General features: G+C 58.8%; 7 protein-coding genes across 7 annotated transcripts; all 7 read left to right on the top strand.

The window, feature by feature from the left end:
• Positions 1-1321: 1321 nt before the first annotated feature.
• Positions 1322-3625, top strand: LSCM1_00704 (uncharacterized protein; the record flags this gene model as incomplete). The annotated part of the gene is made up of 1 exon (XM_067318346.1): positions 1322-3625. The coding sequence occupies one exon, from the start codon at positions 1322-1324 to the stop codon at positions 3623-3625; it is 2304 nt and encodes a 767-aa protein (XP_067174451.1).
• Positions 3626-5969: 2344 nt separating this feature from the next.
• LSCM1_00703 (uncharacterized protein) lies at positions 5970-7910 on the top strand (the record flags this gene model as incomplete). The annotated part of the gene is made up of 1 exon (XM_067318345.1): positions 5970-7910. One exon carries the CDS (start codon positions 5970-5972, stop codon positions 7908-7910), a length of 1941 nt encoding a protein of 646 aa, XP_067174450.1.
• Positions 7911-9214: 1304 nt separating this feature from the next.
• On the top strand, positions 9215-9796 carry LSCM1_00702 (uncharacterized protein; the record flags this gene model as incomplete). Its single annotated transcript, XM_067318344.1, has 1 exon — positions 9215-9796. The coding sequence occupies one exon, from the start codon at positions 9215-9217 to the stop codon at positions 9794-9796; it is 582 nt and encodes a 193-aa protein (XP_067174449.1).
• An 844-nt stretch (positions 9797-10640) lies between these two features.
• LSCM1_00701 (uncharacterized protein) lies at positions 10641-11798 on the top strand (the record flags this gene model as incomplete). The annotated part of the gene is made up of 1 exon (XM_067318343.1): positions 10641-11798. One exon carries the CDS (start codon positions 10641-10643, stop codon positions 11796-11798), a length of 1158 nt encoding a protein of 385 aa, XP_067174448.1.
• A 3467-nt stretch (positions 11799-15265) lies between these two features.
• Positions 15266-16261, top strand: LSCM1_00700 (uncharacterized protein; the record flags this gene model as incomplete). The annotated part of the gene is made up of 1 exon (XM_067318342.1): positions 15266-16261. One exon carries the CDS (start codon positions 15266-15268, stop codon positions 16259-16261), a length of 996 nt encoding a protein of 331 aa, XP_067174447.1.
• Positions 16262-18696: 2435 nt separating this feature from the next.
• On the top strand, positions 18697-19476 carry LSCM1_00699 (uncharacterized protein; the record flags this gene model as incomplete). Its single annotated transcript, XM_067318341.1, has 1 exon — positions 18697-19476. One exon carries the CDS (start codon positions 18697-18699, stop codon positions 19474-19476), a length of 780 nt encoding a protein of 259 aa, XP_067174446.1.
• A 1687-nt stretch (positions 19477-21163) lies between these two features.
• LSCM1_00698 (uncharacterized protein) lies at positions 21164-21886 on the top strand (the record flags this gene model as incomplete). The annotated part of the gene is made up of 1 exon (XM_067318340.1): positions 21164-21886. The coding sequence occupies one exon, from the start codon at positions 21164-21166 to the stop codon at positions 21884-21886; it is 723 nt and encodes a 240-aa protein (XP_067174445.1).
• Positions 21887-22908: the final 1022 nt, after the last annotated feature.

The following is a 22908-nucleotide window of genomic DNA, read 5'->3' as shown; positions in this document are numbered from 1 at the left end:
ACTCGCACGAGGGACGCACAGGAAAGGAAGACCAAAGAAGACAGAGGCAGCAGACGAGCGCCTTTGGTATACATCACTCGCCCAGTTATCACCTGGGAACGCAGAGCGGTAGGGTGCTCTTGCGTCCTCATCTCTTCGGGAACGTGTCTGTGTGTCGGCGAGTCGCTTTTCGCCCTTTCTCTGTTCGGCGCCGCCCGCTCTCCTCCCCGCTGCTCAGCCTCCGAATCCGTCTTCTCCGGCTCCTCACATAGACCTGTTATCGAGACACGCAACGAGGCTTCTAACTCACGCGCCGCTGATCAGAGAGAGAGAGGTAGCGCATACATCAACACACACGTACACATAATACGAGCGACTGACGGGAAAACAGCAGTGGCGCGCTTCAAACTGAGCAGAGGATCGTGAGAGAAGAGAGGAATACACGCGCGTGCCGTATAGCCTCCCTCCGATAACACATACACGCGCGCCTCTGCTAAGGAGCCGATTAGCTGCAAGGTGGGAGCTAGCACGAGAGGTCTGTGGAGGGAGGGAACAAGAGGCATGTGACATCAACCCCACCTCTCACTCGCCGTCTGCCCCTCAATCTCCACTGTGTCTCGGCGACATTGTGGTGTTCGTCAGCGTCGGACTCACGCCTGTGCGTGTGTGTGTGTCTTCTTTTTTTTTGCTTTCTGCGTTTGCCACACGTCTGAGAAGGCGAGCCCCACGGTCAGCGAGAAACTTTCTTCGTTCGCTTTTCCTTTTTTCTAATCGATCTTCATAGAACACACTCACACACTCTTTCTTTCGGGCTCAGGCACCAGCGCAAACGTCGTGCCCCCTTTTCCCCCTTTCCCCTTCCTCCTTCATCTCTTTACGTCTTTTCTCTTCGTGCGCCAGTGTGAGCGTCGCCTCTTCCCGTTTCCCCTTTCCTCTTTCTCTCGCTCTCTTTGCGTGTTCCGCTCCGCCTCCTCTCACCTCACGTGCGCCGAACCGAATTCTCTCTTCATCTTTCCTCTCGGCTCGCGAAGGTGTCGTCGCACACACGCACACACACACGTATACACACCCGAGTCACAGTCGTTGCCTCGCCTCCCCCATTCACGCTCGTGGTAGTCGGAGACGCTCTGCCGTGTGGAGGATTCTCTTTTGCTCTTCGGCGTTTATTCGGCTGTTGCGGTGCTCCTTCTCGCACCTGACGCGCCATAGAAGCGGACATATTGTTGCACGTCTGTAACGGTGTGCCACAGAGAGAGAGTGTTTGTATACGCTTCTCTTTTTCGCTCATTGCCTTTCTGCCGCTACCGCCGCTCCCCGACGTGTATCTCCGGCAGCAAAAAAAATGGCGTACCGTCACGGCTCGCACCCCTGCCACGGCTTTGACGAGCTTGCCGCGGCACCGGCTGGGCGGCAGTGCTCCGTGTGCAAGGCGCTATCAGACGGCTCCGATGTGCGCTGGTTTGGCTGCGTGGCGTCTCCATGCGAATTTCTCCTGTGCGAGAAGTGCTTCAGTGTGCAGGAGGAACTACTGGCGCAGCCGCAGGTGGTGATCCGTAACCCAATGCTAGACTACGATGACGCCAAGGCGGCGGTGCACACTCGCCCTCGCGAGAAGAGCTATCGTCTTTCGCTACTGTACGCGGGACGACTACTGCGGGTGGTGAGCACTGCCGTCGACGCGACTGATCCTTCGAGAGAGTACTACCGCATCGCGTCCGGTGGCTGGATCAATAGGTCGCACGTGGTGTGTGTGCACCCCCACCCCAGTCCCAGTATGCAGCTGCTTTCTGAGGTGCACCTCAACAACCGCAAACTCGGTGGGGACATTGCGAGTGGCGCTGTTAGCATCAACGTGCTGTACGACTTGCTTCAAGAGTGCATGCAGACGATTGACGAGAACGAGGCCTACGGTATTGTGATGAGCGCGCTGGTCATGTACCCGCTCCTGTCGACACTGGAAATTCATCCCTGCCACTTCCGCGCCACGCCGGATCCGCTGCCGCTTGTGGAGTACGTCCACTTTGTGTTGCACTTTGTGCTCGCGAAGCTGGTGGAGCGCATGGACATAGAGGAGCTTCAATTTGTCTTCAAGCTCGTGGATGGCGCGATGGCGTTCCTCTTCGGAGATGTGCTTGCTCGCTGCCTCTGCGCCGCCTACCACCTCGCTTGCACCTGGAAGGTGCGGCTTCCATCTTCTTTTGCGTACCTCGTCTCGCGTGCGCTCGCTGCCATGGACCGCCTGCTGCGCTTGCTCCCAGAGGAGGCGTCGGAGCAGCCGCCCACCCTCTGTGCGCCTGCAGTAACTGTGATTCATAACAGCAAAGGCGTCGAGCGGCAGCGGCTCGGCCGTCTGTTCCTCACCATGACAGACATGAGCAGCTGCCTCCTGCAGCACTGCATCCGCGACACGCGCCTGGACATCGATGTCCTTCAGCCGATCCGCGATCAGCTTTGCGGTGACCACAAACACCATCTATCGAAGGTGTTCTGCGAGGCGCTCGCCACGATGGCGGAAGTGGACCTGCTGCGCGTGCAGCGCACTTACCTCCACCTCGACGCTCTCGAGGTAATGGGCAGTTTGGCCGCCAATACGTGCATGGCCGAAGCCCAAATAGCCGTTTTTCGTGTTGCACAACACCTCGCTAAGCAGTGCCCGCACAACATCTCGATGCTCAGCGCTGTTCTCTTAGAGAAGCTGCTCAAGATGTTCTCAGACACGCAGAGCCCTGCCGTGTATGTGGAGGCGATGGAGTGCTTCTACGAAATGGCCTTCAACGACCCCCGCATGCGTGGCCCTGTGGCTGGTGCGAGTGAGGCGCCGCAGCCCCAGCCGCTCATGTGCACAGCACAGGCCGGCTCCAGTGGCGACTCCGCCTCCATGAAGGGCAGCACTCCCTATCAGCTGCTGTGTATGTATCGCCTGCCGTTTAGCAGTGTCTTCTTGCCACTGTGCTCCTACTGCTCTGCACATCACCCGCCCAGCGGTGGGGAGCTCGTGGAGCGACCGCAGTACGCATACTTTCAGTGCCACTGTCACCGTTGCGCCACGGAGGCCGCGCGCAGCGCTGTCCGAGCACCACCGCTGCCGACAATCCCGCCGACGGCCGCGCTTCAGACACTGGAGGAGCAGCTGCCCAGCAGGGTGCTCGCCCTCTCCGCCTATCTGCAGATACCCCAGGCGTTGAACTCTCTTGGTCGCTTGCTCCTTCGTGTAGCGCCGAAGGAGGAGGTGCTGGTGCGGATCATCGAGGAGCTGGTACGCTACCCCTCTCTGGAGTCGGTGCCCTACGCGGCGTTGGTGGTGAAGGCGAATGCGCACCTGCCCGCCGTGGAGCAGTGCTTGGCTCGTTGCGCCAACACGGAGCTAAGTCGTTACGTCCAAGGCGTGCTTGAGGTGGCCACGCCGGCTAAGAACTACGTGGACGAGACGCCGGCGAAGAGCCATCAGCGCAGCGAGCTTGGCCTATCTGCCTCGCCGTACACAAACTCGACGGTGCAGAGCGGGTCCATGTACGACCTGCGCGGCGGCTTCTCGTGCTCGCGGGACGGCGCGCGTGGTGTGCAGCTCTTCGGCGCTGGCGCCTCCGTGGAGGAGGAATGCCTGCCCTCGAGCCTCTCACGAGGAGGGCGAGATGGGATGCATTGATGACGGGGCTCTGCCGCCGCGTGTGCGCCGGGGGAGAGTACGCACCAGAAGAGCGCGCTCATTGCGGTGCTCTATTGTGTCTGTCTCGCTTGTCGCTTCTCTGTGTTTTCGTAGACCCCTTTTCTACCGTTCCTTCCTCCCATCCCTACTCTGCCTCCAAGCGCCTCCGTGGCCGTGGCAAAAATCGGGATAGCGACGACGTCTGCGTCGTTATGGCGTAGTTGCGTTCAGCTGCCACGGCGCGGGGGCAGAGAAGAAGGGAGAGCGAGAAGGGGGACGCGCTCTCTTCATCTCTCCCGCTTCTGCTGTGACGCCGTGTGTTTATGTGTGGCCGACGGTATCCGCCTGCGAAAGAGGGATTATCCGGCGTTCTCGTTGGCCCTTTATTGGCGTTTTTGCTCTTCTTTTCTGTGCTTCGCTTCAGGCTCTGGTCGACCAGTTCTCGCTTTGGGTTCTCTCTGTATGTGTGTGTGTGTGTGCCTCTGCCTGTGCGAGAGGGCATCAGAGGGATTGCGCTGCGGCGTCAAGGAGGCGGTGCCACGGAGGTGAGGCTATGTGTTTGTGCGAGTGCTGCAAAAAGGGGTACGTAGAGGACGCTGGTGCACACGGTACGAGGTACGGATGGCGGGGCATATCACCTACGTGGTCCAGGAAGAAGCCGAAGAAGGGGTAACATGCACGCTGCGTTGCGCCCGTTTGCAAGATGTCCTATGGCGCTCCCCCGCTCCTCTTCTCTCAGGGACCGTCCCCCTGCTTCACTATCGCTTCAGTCGGTGAGCTTGAATGGCGGCTCATGCAGAGGAACGCGCTGGCCTTCGGCCTGTGCCACCGCTGCTTGTGTCTCGAGGTCCCTCTGCAGCTCAACGCCCTTCCCCCAGCACGCGCTCAGATGCACGCGCATGGGTGTGTGTGTTCATGTGCGCGCGCATTGTCCCCATTGATAGGCGTGCGGCGCATGCCGTGGTACCGGGGAATAAAAGGACGACAATGCGGTTCATTAGAGTGTGGTGTGTGCGAGCCGGAGAGACAGAGAGACGCACACATGGCGAACCCGCACGGCAGCGTGCCTGGCCTGTCAAGTTGTCGACGCGGCTTTCCCCCTCTTTTTTTCCTCTCTACCCCGAAACGGCATAGAGGCTCTTCATTTTTGTTGTGTGTGTGGGGGGGGGCATTTTCGATCACAACAACGAGTGCCATCTCTTCATTTTGTTTTTGCGTGTCGCTACGCTGGCTTCCTTTGTGAGGCGCCCTCGTCTCCTCTCCTTCCCCTGCGCAGTCTCCCTCTTCCGCCGAGGTCGTTCTGTAACGGGAGCGAACATTTCCCTTTACATGATTGCACAGAAATGGGCGAAAGGACAGCGAGGTATCATAGAAAGGGAGAGGAAAAAGCGGCTCCACGCTCTTTCCCTGCTTCGCCTTGACCTCTTTTCTCACTCCTCCCGCCACACTGGTGCTGACAGTCTGTGGATGAGGGCGTGTCTTTGTGCGTCTTGTTTCTCTCCCTCTCTCTTATCGCCCTTTCGGCATACGTCACCAACTTCGGCGTGTTCGCGGCGTTGTGCTCTCTTTTTTTCTGCGTCTGTGCTCTGCGTTTTGTATCCTCAAATTGATTTGTCTCTTCCGTGTTCCAAGTGAATGTTGGGAGCACACAAGCCAACTCGACTTTGACCTGTGTGCGCGCCGGCAGAGGCACGCACTCATCCAGCGGAGGGATGGCGAGCAACAGGTTTGTGGGGGCGGGTGGTGGTTGGGGGGTAAGAGTACCTCCCGGCATTCTGTTTCTTCGAATCGCCCTTTTCTGTGCGCACGCTCCGTCCGGAGACACTTCATGTGTCGCCCGCCCTTTCCCCTTTCTGGGCTTCAGAGCTACAAACGCTCATACTCCCGGCAGCTTCGGTGCCTGCGAGTTCATGTCGAAGCCAGGCTTGATGGTGATGTCCAAGAGCTCGAATTATCATGCAGAGGCATTGCTGGCGAATTGGCAAGCTGTCAAGGAGGAGCCATGGACAGCAACTGCCTTCTTGTCTGCACGCCTCCCCCTTCCCCTACGAACTTGCCTTGCACGCCCTTTTTTGTTTGCTCCTCGGCCATCTGCTCTCTCTCTCTCTTCGTCTCTCGCTGCCACGAACACACTCGCGGACACCGCCCGCTAAGCAATCATGAAAAGGGGGAAACGCCCCTCCCAAACTGTGTTATCTCAGTCATACGCGGCCCACTGCTCTGACAATACGGCCGCTGTAGCGTTCCCCCACCGTCTCACCCACGACTCTCTTCTGCCCTTCCCCGCCTCGAGACGTCATCGGTTTCGTGTCCGACTCGCACAACTTTCTCTGATCTGACTTCGATGGCTGACGAGACGCCGCAGCTGGAGGAGCGGCTTGCGGCGCAGCGGGCGCGCATTCGAAGCAAACTATGCGAGCGCGACGGCCAAAATGAATCTGCCGTAGGATCCTCACACAGCACCTCCTCCGCCTCTGTAGTCGAGCAGAAGATGTCTGACACGCGGTACCAAATGTCGGCCTTGCGTCACGCGAACATCGCCGCCGCCACCAACATTCGTGCCGCCGCTGAGGTGGCAGAGTCACAGCGCCGTCAACACGCGCAGGATGTGCAGCAGCAGCTCGGGCAGATTCAAGAAAGCAGCGGCGCCGACGCGCAGCACGAAGCGCTGAACCTACATTTCGAGGCGCTCTACCGCCTTGGCGTCCCTCACGAGCTCCACGCAGCCCTCGCAGAGCAGCGCAAGGAATGTGAGGCGCTCATTGGCGTGAAGGAGAAGCTCATATCAGAGGTGCGTGCGCAGCTGCAGCAGCGAGAGGAAGAGTATGTTGCTCTGCTCAGGACGAACAAGGACGAGGCCAGCCGGCTCATCGACACGATGCGCACCAGCACGGATGACTATCTGCATCAGTACACGGCGAAGCTGCAGGATATCGAGAAGACGTACGAGGCAGAGCGTAAGGCCTACCTGGACCGGTGTGCTGGAGAAGTGAAGGAACTGGTCAAGATGCGGCGCACAAAGGAGGTCGAGTACCGCAAACAACGTGAGCAAAAGCTCGCGGAGGCCCAGCAGCAGCTCGAAGAACGATACGAGTCTGGCTACGAGGACTACAACGAGGTCAAGCGCCAACACCAGTCCGATGTGCACGCGTTGCGCAAGGAGCTCGAGAAATCCAAGGCCGACTACCTTCTCAACGGCGAGCGCCTCATGTACAACTTGCAGGTGCTGCGGGAGCGCGTGAAAGAGAACCGCAATGCACAAGCGCAGTACAAGAAGAAAATTGCTCGGCTGCAGGAGACGCTTGCGACGCTGCTCGCACGCTACCAGGACGCGGAAAAGCGCTTTCAGCGCGCCAACAACGAGCTGACAAAGCAGCTGTACCGCTTCGACCGGCAGTACACCGACACCAAAGCAAAGTTTTCGATGTTCGAGAGGAAAGACAAGGCAAAGTACGAGCAGCTGTGGAAACTCCACCACGACAAGTGCCAGGCCCTTGCGCAGGAGTGCCTGCAGGCGGACCGCGTTGTGTATGAGGAACTCCTGCAGATGCCATGGCAACCGCCGGCGTTACACTACTGGCCCCGGGAGGAGATGTGGGTGGAGGCTCAGAAAGACGAGTTAGACGAGCGGCCTGAAGAGCCGCTGGAGGTAGAAATGTCAGAGGCGGCGCAAGTGCTCTTCAGCATTCTCAAGTCGCAGGCGAAATTTTTAGTGGACGACACCGTTCGAGACGCGATCCGTTCGGTCCAGGGCACGACACAAGAGCAGGCGGATGTTGAGGGTATTCTGACAACGTTGGGGCTCAACCGCACAAGCGATGTGGAAGACATGCTGCAGTACTTCGTCGTGGAAAACGAGGATGAGACGGTGGCGCTCATCAACCCGCAGGAGGCGCTGAAGGCCCTACAGGCTTTCCTTCTCCAGCGCGCTGCGGAGGAGGCGAAGGAACTGGCGGCCAGAGGTGCTACAGCGAAGCAAACAACCGCCAGCGAGATTCGGGCTGCCGAAAAGCGGCGCGCGGCGGAGAAGGAGTACTGGCGCAACATGGCCGAGACGGTGCCCAAGGACCACCTGCAGGTATGGGAAGAGCTGGAGGACGCCCTCAGCCAGCACCTTGCGCAGCTCCAGCAGCGAAAGAAGCTGATCAGCGACACAGACACCTTGCGAGCACAGAATAATGAACTGCGAGATCTGATTCGTCAGTATATGCAATGCCCCATCAACTACGAGCTCTACGCTCCGCCCCGTCTTCTGACGCAGGCCACACACGAGCCCCTGTCGTAAACCTGAGAGGGGAATTTCATCGGAGTGGAAATGCGCACGTGCACGCGTGTGTGGGGGGAGGGGGAGAGAGAGGAGGAAAAGAGAGAGCGAGTGACTGTGCGTCGTTGTCGTTATCTGTGGTGCAGTGAGCCACGTGTGGTTGCGCCTTTGTCTTGGTAGTAGTTCTTTCGCGATGTAGATTTGCTTGCACGTCTTCCACACGCAGGCATAGAGATGCGCGATGCGCTCGTGCTTACTTTCCTCCTCTTTTTGTTTTTTTTATAGCACCCTTTGCGTGCGCACATTTTTGCGGCCCTATTCACCCCCATCCCTTTTTCTTTTCCCGCACGCGCGCTTTCGATTACTCGCCCCCCCTCTCTCTCATGTACACTCAGTTGCTATCATCCTTGGCGCACTGGAAAGTATCCCCTTTCCCCCCTCCCTGAGGGTGTGTGTGTGTGTGCAAAAATAACAAATAAAACACAGCAGAGGTGAAAACGGCCGCACTTGCATGTAGCCGGCCGAAGAGCAAGTGCGCCGGCTCCACTCATACACACAGGCGAGACAGACAGGCGTGCACCTTCACAGGCGTCTATACGCCTTGTTGAGCAGAAGTCTCGTGCACTGGTCCGCTTTCCTTTGGGAGGTGAAGGGGTTAGTGCGAATCGCTGCTTCGCCACACTTCGCCCTCTTTCATTTCCCCCACCTCGAAACATTCATGGCCATGGGAACGCTTGCGCCGCCTGCCTGTTTGACCGAGGCGCAGCTATTCTACCGTGCCTCTCTCCTCTCTCTCTCTCTCGCTCGCTCGAGCAGGCTTCTCGGTATCCGAGTGACCTGACGGTTCGGCATCTTTCAGTCTCGCCTATACCCCCCTCCCCCTGCATTCTACCCTTGCCACTTGACAGCTGCTCGCTGCTCCTGCTGCCACGTATATCTCGAGAGACCTGGCAACGATACTAATAGGGCTGCTGTACTGGTATACACGTGCTGCGGCACCTTTGTCTCGATATCGCCACATCCCCCTTTCCTTCCCTTCCCTCACCCTTCTTTGCGGCGGTGTTTGGCGTCTCTCTGCTCGCACTTTGCCGCCTGCAAAGCATACCATACATATATGTATATATACAACTATATATATATATATGTATGGTATGCTCACCTCACAAGCGCAGCAGCGCACATAGCAACCGCCTCACCTCAAGCTAGCTTTTGCGGGAACGCAGGTCTTCTGCGGCGCGACCCCTTCCCCCCCGCTTTTCATCCCTTCCCCCATTTCTGCTTGCTTCAGTCTCTCTAGCGTGCGCCTCGCTAGTCCGTTCCGCAGAATGTCTGGCGGCTGCGGATCTCAGGGCCATTTCACGATTGGCAAGGCCAATGGCCCGACGTCGTTTAACTGGCACGGGTCGGTGCCGACGGTCATGATAGACAACCGCTTTGAGCCCAACTTTCGTCACTTCGACTTCTTTCTGGAGAACGCTGAGGTGCCCAACGCCGGCGTTGTCGAGCGCGTCTTTAAGCCAGAGGATGGTGAGTCACATTGGAACCTACGCACCATCATGAACACCAATGCGCGCTGCACGCCTGTGCTCGTCACGAGTTTATTCGGTGCCTCCTTCGTGAATTTCCTCTACACCCGTTTCCTCAACAAGACGGGCACGTCCGTCCGCTGGTCTTTCTGGCCGTGCTTCGGCGTGATACTGATGTGGAACAACTGTACCAAGTTTGTCGCCCGCGAGAGGTACTTTCAGCGCGACTTCCAGCGCAACCAGCTGTATTCGCATGATGAGCTGCGTCAGCAGCGCGATCAGCAGCGCGTTCGCGAGGCACTGTACGAGAAAAACTTCGTGACAAACCCTGTCGCAGAGTATCGCATAAAGGCGTGGCAAGTGGCGGACCGCTTTGCGTGACGACGACAAACCAAACACAACCACACGGTGGAGCTGCACAGAGCCCCTGCCAGCGTTTGTTCAGATCTCCGCGTCTGCGTTCAGTGTGGCCCCACCTGTATCCCTGACAGCCTTGCCTCTGCTCCCGCTGCGATGACAATTGCTTGCAAGACGTACACACACACACGCGCAGACTCAAAGAAGTGATTTGAAAATGGTGGCTAGGGGCTCATAGCGACAGCCTACGGATGGCGTGCTTGCATGCCACCGTTCGTACCCGCTCCCTTCGCCCCCCCCAATGCTCTCCTCTCTCTCTTTCGCTTCTGCGTACGGCGTGCAAAAGCGCGCCGAGAGGAAGAGGAGGAGGAACAGCGCAGGTGCCTATCACGCCCACGAATTCAATCAGCTGTATCAGCGCCCTTCGCTCCAGAATTGCCGAGGGGACTCGCCCGCATTCTATACTCTCCCTGCTCTCGGCATCCTGCGCTGATGGCCGCCTTTCGCGATTACCATGCAGGCATTCATCACCAAATCTCTGCCTCTCTGCTTCATCTTTCGCTTTCTCTCTCTTGGAGCCTGCGCTGAATCACTGCAGCTACCCACTTGCACCACGCTGCTTCTTTTCTGTTATTGGCTACCGTACGACCTCCTCTCCCCTAACTGATCTCGCCTTGTGCAGGTGTGCGGTTGCAGCTTCCACGCTGTGTTATTGTCGTGTGCCGGGAGTCTCCGCTAACGAACAGGACCATCAGCTCATACAACAGTGAACTATCAGTGTGGTATAGAAGCCCTCACGTTACACAGCTGCTCTCTACGTGACGCATCTGCGCCAGATACACACACGCACACGCACAGCGCCTCTCTCATGTCCTTGTCAAACAAGCGCGAGGTGCGCGAGCACGTGAAGGTAGTGCTGCAGTCATACGAAGAGAACGGCCACATCGATGTCGAGGATATGAAGATGCTTACGCGTGAGGCGTCGGAAGCTGTCGTTGCCCTCCCCGCCACGCCAGCGAGCGTCGCAACAGTCGCCCTGACGGCCCTTCAAACTCTCCTTAGCCGTCGCGCAGAAGTGAAGGCCGGTGTGATGGAGGCCGTCACTCGTGACCTGGAGGCTAGCTGTGTGTCCTCTGCACAGACGAACGCGGGCGGCGCCTTTCACGGAAGCGGCACTGCGGGGCAGGAGATGGGTAGCAGCAGCGGCACGAGCTCCTCCGCCGCCGATGCAGAGACCCTCAGCTTTAGCGCCTTCAAAGCTCGAATGGCCAAGAAGAGGGATGAGCTAAAAGCAGAGCGCGACGCGGTCGGTGAGGCGACCTCGGCAGCGGCCACTCATGCCGACCCCATCGCCACCGCGCCGCGTGCCGAGTCGCTGCCGAAAGTAAAAAGGGAGGAGGCACACACTGCTACTGTTGGCACCGACCCGACGGAATCTCGCAGCCTCTCCAACCGGCCCAGCGCAAACCCCACGCCATCCCTGCGGCCTTCCGTAGCGCCCGCCCCCTCTTCCATCCCGGACTTGGCTGAAGAGGCAGCACTCTCCTGCGAGCACGACGATGTGGCAAGCGAGCAGCCACCGTTGAAGATGGAGAAGAAGGAGGCATTAGTGATCTCAGCTCTCCTAGACCCAGATGAGGAGATCGATCTCTACGCGGACCTCACACCCTTGTCTCGCGGCCGTGGTCGTGGTCGCGGGCGCGGGCGAGGACGAGGCCGCGGACGAGGAGGCCCGCCGTATTTCTACCCTCCTCACAGCCCCTACAGTGAAGGGTACCACCACCACCACCACCACCATGGAGCGCCGCCTCAGTCGCCTCAGTACGGAGGGTCACCACCACCACCGTCGCATCATCACTATGGTCCCCCGCCCACACCACAGCATCACCACTACGACGCCCCGCCGCCTTCGCATCATCACTACGGTCCACCGCCGCCTTCGCGTCACCAGCACTACAGCCCCCCACCACCGCAAGCGTACCGCGGCGGCTGCGGGCCCAACACGTCTTACCACCACCCGTATTAGGAGTACGCAGCCGTGTCTCGTGTCTCCTGTGCGTGATGAACACCACAAAATGAAGCCGTAGTATCTCGCCCCTCCTCCACTCCTCTACATACACGCACACGCAGTATGAGATCGCGACGCTGTACCCTTGTGCCGATGCGTGTGCGTGAGGCGCGTCACGGTGCTGTGATGCACGGCTGTTCCCGATAGCGCGCACCCCTTCCCCGGCTGCCACCGCCACTGCTTCGGACTGCAGATGTATCCGGGTGTATCTTTGCCGCCTCTCGGTGCCGTTGTTTCTGTTCGCTTTTATGTTTATTTTTTTTCTTTATTAATGTCTTCTGTCGGCTCTTTCGCTTTCTCCCGCCGTATCCCTCTTTCCGTTCCTCCTCTCTCCTTCCGCGAGAATCGGAGCGGATCTTTGCCCTCGTTTGTGCATGTGATTGGGTTTGTGCGTGTGTGAGTGTGGGCCCGCGCGCCTCCACACCGCAAAGCTTACCGTCTCTTTTGCCGCCCCCCTCTCAGCTGATTCAGCCAAAGACACAGAGGCATTTGCGCTCGGGCCCCTCATTCTTTGCCTTCGCTCATCTCGTCACCGGAGAGCAGAAGAGCGGGCGCGCATCGGATGCACCGTCCTCCCCTCCTCCTCGCTTTCTCCCCGGGGAAAAGCACAGGATGTGTCACGGCGTAGGGACACGAAGCCGTGGGTGACACGTTTGCGTGCAGGCAGGCGAGGCTGCCAGCGCTCTGGTGCGCGTGTATGGAGCGTCCGCAGAGGCCCCCTTTCTGGCAGGGGATCGGTGCACCGCCGTCCCCGAGTGAGCCGCAGGCGTCAGAGCTCACACAGCCGCCATATCTCCTACTTCGACGGAAAGACGAAAGAAAAACCCATAATGCCTCCCTCTTTCCTCTGTGTCTCGAATGGTCATTTTGTTTTGCATGTTGTGCGCCCCCCCGTCTGACATCTTGGCCTCCCCCTTCCCCCCTCCCCCCGTCTAGGCGTCAGCGTCTCTCTCTCTCTCCTTTCCTCTGAGAGCTGTGCTGCCGCAAGAAAGCGGCCATCGCGTGTGGCTGTGACTGTGCCCTCGTGCGCGGCTCCCTCTCAGCGACTTTGCAGCGCCTGCCCTCTGTCGCTTTTTTTCTGAAGTTTTGTATGTGGCGTGTGTGGAAGTGCTTTCCTGGTGCCAATGGGCTGATTTCTTTTGCTCTGTGATGCGGCCGCCCCTTCATGCACGTGCCCTTCTCTTCTCCAGCATCGGCATCGTGGTCGGCGCCGCGCTTTCGCGTCGCTTCCTTCGGCCTTTTGGCCCCCGCCCCTGCCCCACTCGCTGTGAAGATGGCTGTGCACTGTTTAGAGGGGTCGGTGGAGCGGCAAGGCGCGTTTGCTAATAGATGCGCAGACACCCACGCTGCTTCCTATAGGTGACCATACTTTAGCGGTGGCCGAGAGGGGAGTGTGGCTAGCGCGCCCAGCCGCTGTCGTGCACGTGTGCCATTGCGGCGCTTCAGTTGCAGCGTACACGCCAGACCCTCATCGTCGCACATGCGCGCACGCGGAGGAGATGGAGATGGTGCGGAGCTAAGTCCTTCCCACACGAATACTCAAGGAGGAAAAGCCAAAGAGCTCTGTAGACGGAAGCGTATCAAAGAGGGCAATCTCGCCGAAAGGGACGCTGGATAGGCACCTTTGGTGCTTTTCGGTGTGGCGCGGCGAGGTGCCCACACACTCTCTCCCCTCCCCTCTCGTGGGCTTGGCAAGGGACTGTGGAGAGTGACAATGACATTGCGGGTGCTTCTTCTCTTTCGTGTGTGCTGACTGCAAGCGCACTTTCTTCACGATTGCGACGTTCCTCTTTTCTTGCCTCTTGCCCTCTCCGGGTGAAGGGGGGACGGCTGGCGGTGAGCGAGAGAGAGGGGTGCAGAAATTGTATAGACCGGTGATGCACCCGATGAGTGGGCGTATATGTGTACGAGGGCGTAAAGGCATGGGAACGCGTGCGCGCATCGGTATTGCCAGCAGTGGATTTTAGGGCGCTGCACATCTTTTTCTGCAGATCTTGACTTGCACGTAGGGTTGATTTGTATTGCACGTGGGCGGCCCTCGTGTACCTTTGTGCTGACTTGCTCTCTGTGTTTCTGTCCGTCACCTTAGCCTCCCCTCCTTTGCAATGCGGGCCTGCACTGGAACATGGGCAAGAACTTGGTCGGCGGGGCTGTAGGATATGACGGGGCGAGGGACCCCCTACCTCCCCCCATGAGAAAGAAAGAACAACAGAAACGCATCCAAACAGCGAGGATAGGGAGCGTGACTGTGCCGTCGCGTTTCCCCCTCCCTCTCTCTCTACCCAACCCACCTCCTGTGCGTTGCTGTGCGGCGCTGCGTTGCCCTGAGGGCGCATTGCACTTTATTGTTCCCCCCTGCCGACAAGAGCTTTCTGCAGCGCTTTTCAAAGCCGCTGTGGCGGAAGCGCGTCTGGTGTTGACGCGATTAACTATGACGACCTCCTACCGCAGCCGGCGGCTCACCAGCGCGTACATGCGCCTGATGCTAAGCGGGTCGTTCCTCTTCCCCCGATACCGCTCGCCAGCTAGCGGCATGCTGGCGTTTTTCTTTGTCGTGTAGTCCTCGCATGCTTGTGTGTGCTCTCGCGCTGTTTTCGTGCCGTCGATGCAGCGTGCGACTTTGTGTCATCTTTCTTCTCTCCGCCCACACGAGTTGACAAGGAAATGAAGCTTGAATACAACCTCTTCGTCACGCACGCCGCCTGTCTGGGCGCATTCTGTGCCCGATGCGTGCCCACTGGCCATCTGTCTACCAGAGGTGCCTTGCCGTGCTTCGAAGCCCTCCCCTCTTGGCCCAAGAAACAACAGATGGGTGGTTCTCACACGGGCTGTACTCTTTTGCTAGGTGGTGTGCCGCGGCAGGACAGCGAACTCTGTCGCGATCGCCGCATTTCTTCCTGCGCTGCTGCCATCCCTCTCTCGAATCCGATGCCATCCCCTTTTCCTTCTGCTCCTCCCCACATCCTCCGTCCACCATCACTTCTGCTTGTCATGCGCACGTGCGCGCTCGGGCCTTCTCTGTGGCACCATCTCGCCTTCTCGCCCTGACGGAGGAACCACTCTTGACAAATTCCTCATCGTCTTTTTTTTCTCCCGTAGACGCGCGACGGTTGGCCAGTGGAGCGCGTGGTCATGTGGGAGAGCAGAGCACAAGCGCTGCTTTCTCCCCTCGCTGCATCGCTGCCGCTCCCCGCAGTCCTTCGCGTTTGGGGATATCGTCATCTTTACATATCTGTGGTGCGCTCTTTTCTCTCGTGAGCCTGCGCGTCTTGCCACCCCGGCTCTTCCGTACGTGGGCAGCTACATCCATCTACTGGCCTCGGGCAACCGCCAGTCCTCGTCGCATCTCCCCATCGCCTGTGCCTCCCCCCTCCCATTGTTGCTCTGCTTCGCCCGCTGCCGTCACTGGTCTCTCGCGGTACGCGATGGAGTTGTCGTATCCAGAGAAGTACCACGAAGTCGTCAAGTACTTCGACTTCTACATTGGCGACCTCGAGACGAGCCCGTTGCTAACAGATGTGCAGCGGTTAATGTTCTATGCGCTGCGCCAGCAAGCCGATCAAGGCGAGTGCACCGCTGCGGCTCCCTCCATCTGGCACTTGATGGAGCGCCACAAGCATCAGGCATGGAAGCAGCTCGGGCGCATGTCTCGGTTCGAAGCAATGGTTTTCTTCGTGCAGCAGTTTGAAAAACTACTAATGCAGCTGGAGGGCACGCCGGCCCCATCGGCGCCGAGGACGGGGGCCAAAGCCCTCCCCGGGGGCATCGATTGGCTGTCGCGTCTTCGAGAAATGAAGGTCAAGGCGGGGTCAGAAGGTGAGGGGACGCAGCACAGCAATAGCGCATGGAAAGGCGATGGTGCCCTAGCCGGCAAGGAAGCCGTCTGTGGGAGTCGAGGGCCCTCCCCTGCCCCTGCAACCAAAGGGGCGCAGCAGGAATCGTCGCCTTTCGTGCTCAGTGCTGTAGACATGGTTAGCTGGGATGCAGACATCGTCTCTCACTCAGCGCCCACACTGGAGAACATCCGTTATCTCTCTACGGAGCTGATGTATGCACGGCATGCGCTTCGGCGGGCGCGGCAGGAAGAAACGTCAAAGCACATCGAGGAGAAGAGCTCCAGCGCCTGCACGAAAGGCCCTTCGCTTCGAGAGTGCGGCTCGATTTCGTCGTCTGCTAGCGCCGCGTGCGTACCTTCGGGGCCTCCGCTGAAGCCGATCTGGTGCAGTAATGGAAGCACCGCTCGTGTGCCCATTGTGCCGCCGCCAGTGCGCCCGTCAGCCCGATCCATGACAGAGGCCGCCGTGCGTGCGCCACGCAAGCCGCCGTGCTTCAAAAAGCTGCCAGTCGACACCGCCGGGATACCCAGCCTGAACACTCCTCCAACGTGGTTCAACTGGCAGACAAGGGGCGATGCCGCGTAGGGGCGAACCTGTTTCGCAAACGGCCGGGGGCTGCCGCGCCTGCGCCCACAGAAGCCCCGCCTGCATGTCATTGTGCTGCGTCTCCCGGGGGCCGCCTTTGGCCGTGCTCTCTCTCCCTCTGTCTCACTCTCTTTCTTGCCCCTCAGCGGCTTCCGCTTTTTTCTTCGATGGTGTCGCTTGGGTCTTTTGTTCATTGACTTCAACCAATCTCTTCATCGCCAGCACGTGCACATTTCGGTGAATTCGTAGATAGCCTGCCTCTCGGCTACTGTCTCTTGTCGTCTCAGCTGCACGCCGCCCCTTCAGGATAGAAAAGAAAAGCAGAGACCATGGGGGCGGACTGTACCGAAATGAGGGAAAACAGCATATGGAAGGCGCGTCTGCACGGGCGCGCACTCACCGGGGCTACAGGAGGGACTTCAGAGCAGGAGCGCTCAACACAACACGCCACCGGCGCACATTTCACTTGCTTCCTTTCATCCTTCACCCCCACCGCGCAGGGGTACATTTGCGCGTTGTCGCCCTTCTCTCTTCGCTGTTGCCCTCCCCCTACCCCCCCCCGCGCTGCCTCTCCTCCAGCCTTTCAACAGCACCCTTCCTTAGGCGCGTGAGTGGCCCACTTTTTTTCCCCGCTGTGTCTGTATATGTGTGTGTATTCGACTGCTTTTCAACTCCGAAGCGGGCGCGTGTGAACGGATAGCGATGAAGAAAGAGGAGAGCGGCCGATCGCTTCCCCCCCCGCATGCGTGTAGGGCACCCTCTGTCAGAGTCGTGTGCGCAGCTTTTGCGTCACCGCCAATACGTCAAGAGGGACTGCACGCATGCAGCCACCACTCACCCCCAGCCCTGCCGCAAGAGGGGCGAGCCGCCTGCCAGTGAGCCGGGTCGTGCGCCTAGCGCGCTCTCCTGCTCCTGCTGCGCACGCGTGCCGCGCAGTCCGCCGCCACACAGGCCTGGGTGCACTGCACGCCTCGATACAGGCGGACGCCGTCGCTTCAGGCCGCGGCACCCGGCGAGGGGGCAGTGGGGGGTGACTCTCCACGCTGGAGCCGGGAGGTCTCGCTGGCGCCACTCGCGGTGCTCCCGTCATCCGTGGCGCATGTTTCGCCTGCACGCGCCTCGGCATTGGAAAGGGGGGGCACGCGCTGTTTGCAGCCCTTTCCGTCTGTCGCTCGGACTGCGCCGGCCCTCTGGGCGCCCTGCGAGGGCGTGGCGCCCCTTGCCAGTCGTGGCCGGCAGCACGCTTGCACGCAGCGCCTGCGGTTGGGCTCCTCCTGCAGCGTGTTCAGGGGGTCCGCTACTGTGTTCATGATTGGAGACGGGGAAAACGACTGCCCAGATGTGCTACGTCTGTCGATGTCAGTGGGGGCATGAGTCAGTGTTCTGCCCGCATACTCTCTGAGAGGCGCCACTTGACTATGAGTCTGTGGCGGCAGGCGCACTCCAATTCCTTTTGAATCCACACGCCTTTGGCACGCGTGAGTGTGTGAGCCGGGAGGCCTCCAGGAAGAGGCACGCGCTTGTGCGCACCGTGAGTGTGTCACATGTCGTGTTGAAGGCACGAAGGAGAGGAAGTCGGTGAGTGCGCATATCGTTGGAATCATGGACACAATGGACATCAAGGCGGCGCTATGATGATGACCTAAAGGCTCTTTGGATACAGGATCATTCGAGCCCTCTAAACAAACCGCAGGTATTCGCAGTCTTACCCGGAAGAAAGTTGTGAGCTGCTCCGCCTTCGAGGATGCGCTCCACGCTCCTCCTCCTCCACTTCGTCTTGTCCGCGGTCGCCAGCGCAGTCGAAAGGAGTGGAGGAAGACAAGAAAAAAAAAGGTCGCGTGCTGGCAGTCACGCAGGTTTTTTGTGGCACGGTTCACCCAGGGACGTGCTGTGGAATGCAGCGTGTGGTGATCTGTGCACATTTTTTGAAGTCCGCGGACTATTTAATCGCCGTCTGCGTGCCTTTTTTTTTCTGAGCTGTCTACTCGCGCTCTTTGCCTCCCACCCATACAGCCCTTCCTCACCCCTTCTCTCCCGTGGCATTCGTGTACATTTCTGCGTGTGCAATTAGCGGAGGGTGCAGTGAGCAGCAAAGCAACGGGAACTCGGCAATACTCCTCGTGCAAACGGCTCCTCTATCACACGAGGTGCTTGCATTGGTGTCTTGAAATGGCCAATCTCAAGCCTTCCCCCTCCCCAACCTCCTCGTCTTTTCCGCCCTGCTGAAATCAGCAGCGCCTAATTCGTGTCACTGCACGCACAGACGTTCACATAGAACACTTTTGTTGCTCTTTTTTGTGTTCGCCTCCAGCGCGGCCCATCACCCCCTCCCCTACCTTCCTCCTCCGTTTTCGTTGGGTGTACCCCACCCACCAGCTAACCCTGCAAGCGAAATCTTCTGGACAGACACACACCGAGACGCACACGCGTCCAGCATGGCGTGGCGCTGCTCGTCGACGACGAATGCAGGAATGGTGAGTGCTCTTCAGCGCGAGGGCCTCATCAAGACACCGGAGGTTATCCAAGCGATGCGCCGCGTAGACCGTGGCTGGTTCGTGCACAACTCCGCGGACGCGTACCGCGATCAGCCTCTGCCCATCGGCTTCGGGGGGACCATTAGCGCTCCACACATGCACGCCATCATGTTGGAGCTTGTGAGCTCGTCTGTGCTGTGCCGCAAGACCGGGAGCGGAGGCTATCATCGGCCACTTCGACTGCTGGACATCGGTAGTGGCAGCGGCTACATGACGGCGGCGTTTGCTGCGTTGTGCGAGGCGGCAGGGCAGGACGGTACGGCGCCGATGTTTGAGGTGGTGGGTGTCGAGCATGTGCAAGAGCTTCAAGAGCAGTCCGAGCGCGTCCTCAAGTCGTACTTTCCAGATTGGGTCCATGCACATCGTGTTACGATGCTGCATGGAGACGGACGAAAGCCTCGATCTATCGCAGGTATTGGGGTGGCCAAAGGCGCCGCCTTCGATGTCATCCACGTGGGCGCCACCGCGCCGAAGGCTCTTGTGCCTGAGTACTTGAGCCTTCTCCGGAGCGGCGGAACCCTGGTGATCCCAGTCGGTGACCCAGCAAAGGTGCAGGAGTTGCAGGTATTCACAAAGGGCGACGAAGGCGCTGTCACGATGCGGCGCGCATGTCACGTGCAGTTTGTGCCACTCACGTCTCTGAATGCTCAGCTCGAGGGCGACGCGAGGGTATGCGCGTGAGGCGCTAGCTATTTTTTTTTTTTGCGCAAGTCATGCGGAGACGCAGCGTGGAAGGGCCTACCGCCGACCTATTCAAGGAAGCGAGCCTCACCCTCTCGTCGCCGCTCATGCACCGATCTGCGATAGGCGCGTGCCCGCACGGGCATCCGTCGTAGTGTGCTGCGCGACTCCAGGAAGTGAAAACTCGAGAGAAGACGGACCTCATCTTCTCACTCGATGGGCGCGCGAATGTTGTCTTCCGTACGCCTTCCCCCCCACACACACACACAATCTGCTGTTCTCGTCGAAACTGGCCGCATTTTGCCTTGTAGCAGTGCGATGGGAAATGACGCCCCTCGCACCTGGCCTGAGGCTTCCCTCCCTCCCTCCTCTTTTACTGCGTGTCGGTCGTATGTGTTTCTGTACATCCATCGGCATTTCCACCCTCTGCTGCTGCTGCTACTGCGAGCGTGCCAATGACCTCCTTCTCTGTCGCGTATACCTTTCTCTGCGGGCACGCACTTATTTGCGGCTGAAATAGCTCTCTCTTTTCCTGGAAGCGATGCGGGTCTTCAAATCATTCCCACAAGAGGCACGGTGAGTCACCCCCTCCCCTCTCTCTCTGCACACACGCGGACAAAGGATGGTGCGCACGGATCACACCGACACCGTGCACTTCCTCTTCACTTTCTACTCACCCTGTCCATAGCGGAAGTGCTGGCCTGTACATTCATGCTCAGCTGACTTGTGTCGCCGACTCCTTTTGCTATGCTTTTTGTTTCCCGTCGAACGCTTCGCATTGTCATCCCCTCCCCTGTCTCCCTACCTCTGTACATAAGTGTATATATATATATATTCGTGTATGATGCGTGTCTCCCCCACCCGTCGCAGCAGCGTCATCACACACACACACACGTACCCTTCCCATGCCTGCAATGCTTCCCTCTCCTTCTTCACTGCCTTCTCTGCTTGCTTTTCTTTCTGGTTTTGTGCCGACATGGGTCATCACGACTTTCGCACGTGGCCTTCGTATGCCCTCTCTGTTCAGACCCCCACGCCCCCACCCCCGCCGCCCACCTCTCGAGGGTCCCTAACCGGCCCTCTGCTGGGCTCTTACCTCGTTCGTGCGTCCGTTTCCTCGCATTTTATTACGCAAGCAGTGGAAGCAAGGAACTGCGTGGCACCTAGCGAGCGGGCGGGGGAGGGACTCGAGTGGGGGGGGAGTGCGAGGTCACGCGTGCACCACGTTCAGTGCCGTCAAGGCTGCAACGCGTTTTTCGAGCTCCCTAAATTCCCTTGCGTGCATCGCACCGACTCTCTCTTTGGCATGCTGGTGGCCTTTCGTCTCTCCCAGTAACTGCAGATGGTTCGCTGTAGGGTGAGCGCACGCGGGTTCTTCCGCTCTGTCGGGTGGCCACGCGTTACCGTCCTCGCGCTTCTCTCCCTCCCTGTCCACGCTCCGGTTTCTCCTCCTTGCACTCGCCCTCCCCTTCCTCATCTGCATCCATGCCACGCGGCAAATGGACGCCAAAGCGCTTCCTTGTCGCACGCAAGGCGCTTGGAGCGTCAATCTCGAGGCTGGTCAACTCGCGCTACCACTCCCCTCTGTGGCCCTCCTTCCACTACCTTTTGCACACCATCCGACGTGGACTGGATCATGTAAAGCGGATCGCTCGTACAATCACATACAAAAAAATACGGAAAAAGTATGTCTGCTGAACATCCGAACCGCTGCTGCCCTACCGATAAGGGCGTCGCGAAGTGTGCGTACCACCCTAATGGAGATGGCTTCTACATGGTGGGCCCATACGACAGCAAGGCTGGCGTCGTGCTCGTGAGCGACATCTTCGGCATGGAAGAGAACTCAAAACGCTTGGCTGATATGCTTGCGCAACAGGGCTACCTTGTTCTCATGCCAGACTTCTTTGAAAGGCAGCCATGGCCTGCGAGCGAGTGGCCGGCTGACTTTGAGTCGGAGCGCTGGACCGCGCATATGAAGAGAATATCGGATCTCGATTTCTTTGCGCCTCGCATGGAAAAAGCGATCGCCGTGCTGCGTGGCATGGGGTGTTTGAAGGTTGGTGCCATCGGCATGTGCTGGGGCTCTGCCCTCTCGTTTATGATGGCGGCACAGAGCAAGGTTGACGCTGCTGCGACGGCACATCCGGCTAGACTAACTGCCGCCAATGTGAAAGCAGCGATGACACCGGTGCTAGTGATGCCGTCGAAGGATGAACCTCCCATGGAAGAGATCGAAGCCGCCGTCAATGCACACCCGATAGAGCCGCGCGTCTACAAACGATTTGAGGCGTTGCCGCATGGCTTCTTTGGTGCCCGCTACGACCCTGACTCGTACACAGGGGAGGAAGTGAAAGAAGAGGAGGAGGCGCGTGAGCTCTTGTTTAAGTTCTTCGAGATGACACTCCGTTAAGCTGCGAGCGCGAATGGGCGGTAGCTGCTCGTCATCGGTGCTACTGCTGGTATGGGCGTGTGGGGCTTCACCAGTGGCCCCTCCGCTGGCCTCCTGTTTGTTTTATGTGGGGGTACCGTGCGAATCGGTAGAAGACTTCAGCCTATACCCTCCTCGTGAAGAGCTTGGTCACTTGGGAAAGCTCTGGCGTGAGAACCTTCTGTGTGTGTGGGGGGGGTGCTCTGTGGACACTCTCGCAAGCCCTGCCCCAAGCCCTGTCCATCCGCCCTATCTTCCGCTTCGTCTCTCACCCTCAAGCACGGCAGTAATTCAGAAAACGTTTTCTTCACGAGAAACAACAAGCGCAACGCCCCACGCGCCATCTGCATTGCTTCGTTTTTCGTTTCACTCCTGCTCCCTCTCCTTCGTTACATGACGCAGCACTTTGACGCGCGCCCATGTCACCCCTCCCCTTCCCCCCTTCGCGCTATTGAACTCACCTTCTGACACACTCTCTTTTTTTTTCTCCCTCGTTTGCCTAACGTGCACGGACAGCCCTCACCCTTTTCCCTGCGACGCATCCACCACCTCTCTGGAGTGCTGAAGCCCCCGCACAGGTGTCGTCGTGCGTGGGTGCGCATACTGCGATTGCATGTCAGACGTCGAAGATGAAGGCTCTATCGTGGAGTTGCCCACGAAAAAAAAACGAAAGCAAACAATTTGAAGAAAAAAGCGTTGGAATGCTCAGCAACTGCCATTTTGGTGGCCACTCATCGCTCAGAGACTCGCATGTAAAGCATGAGGGTGAGGGGCTGGGCGGGTGCGCGGAAAGGACGCCATGCAGAGACCTTCATGGGAAGCAGAGCATTGGGAGCTCATCACCTTTGTTTTATTTCTCGTCCGCCGCCAACGTCAGTCGGAAAAAAGGGAATCGTCAACCCCTTTTTTCACAACTCGCCCCGCCTCCCCCGTCATTAGCGCGCTCTCGCCGACTCTTTGCCTCCCTGCTTCTCTTCCTGTCTTCCTCACATGATCTGTTGTGG

This window comes from Leishmania martiniquensis, chromosome 36 (assembly GCF_017916325.1).
Source record: "Leishmania martiniquensis isolate LSCM1 chromosome 36, whole genome shotgun sequence".
In the NCBI taxonomy this organism is placed as follows: domain Eukaryota; phylum Euglenozoa; class Kinetoplastea; order Trypanosomatida; family Trypanosomatidae; genus Leishmania; species Leishmania martiniquensis.
Note: the sequence above shows the minus strand (reverse complement) of the source record. Positions and strands in the feature narration are given on the sequence as shown.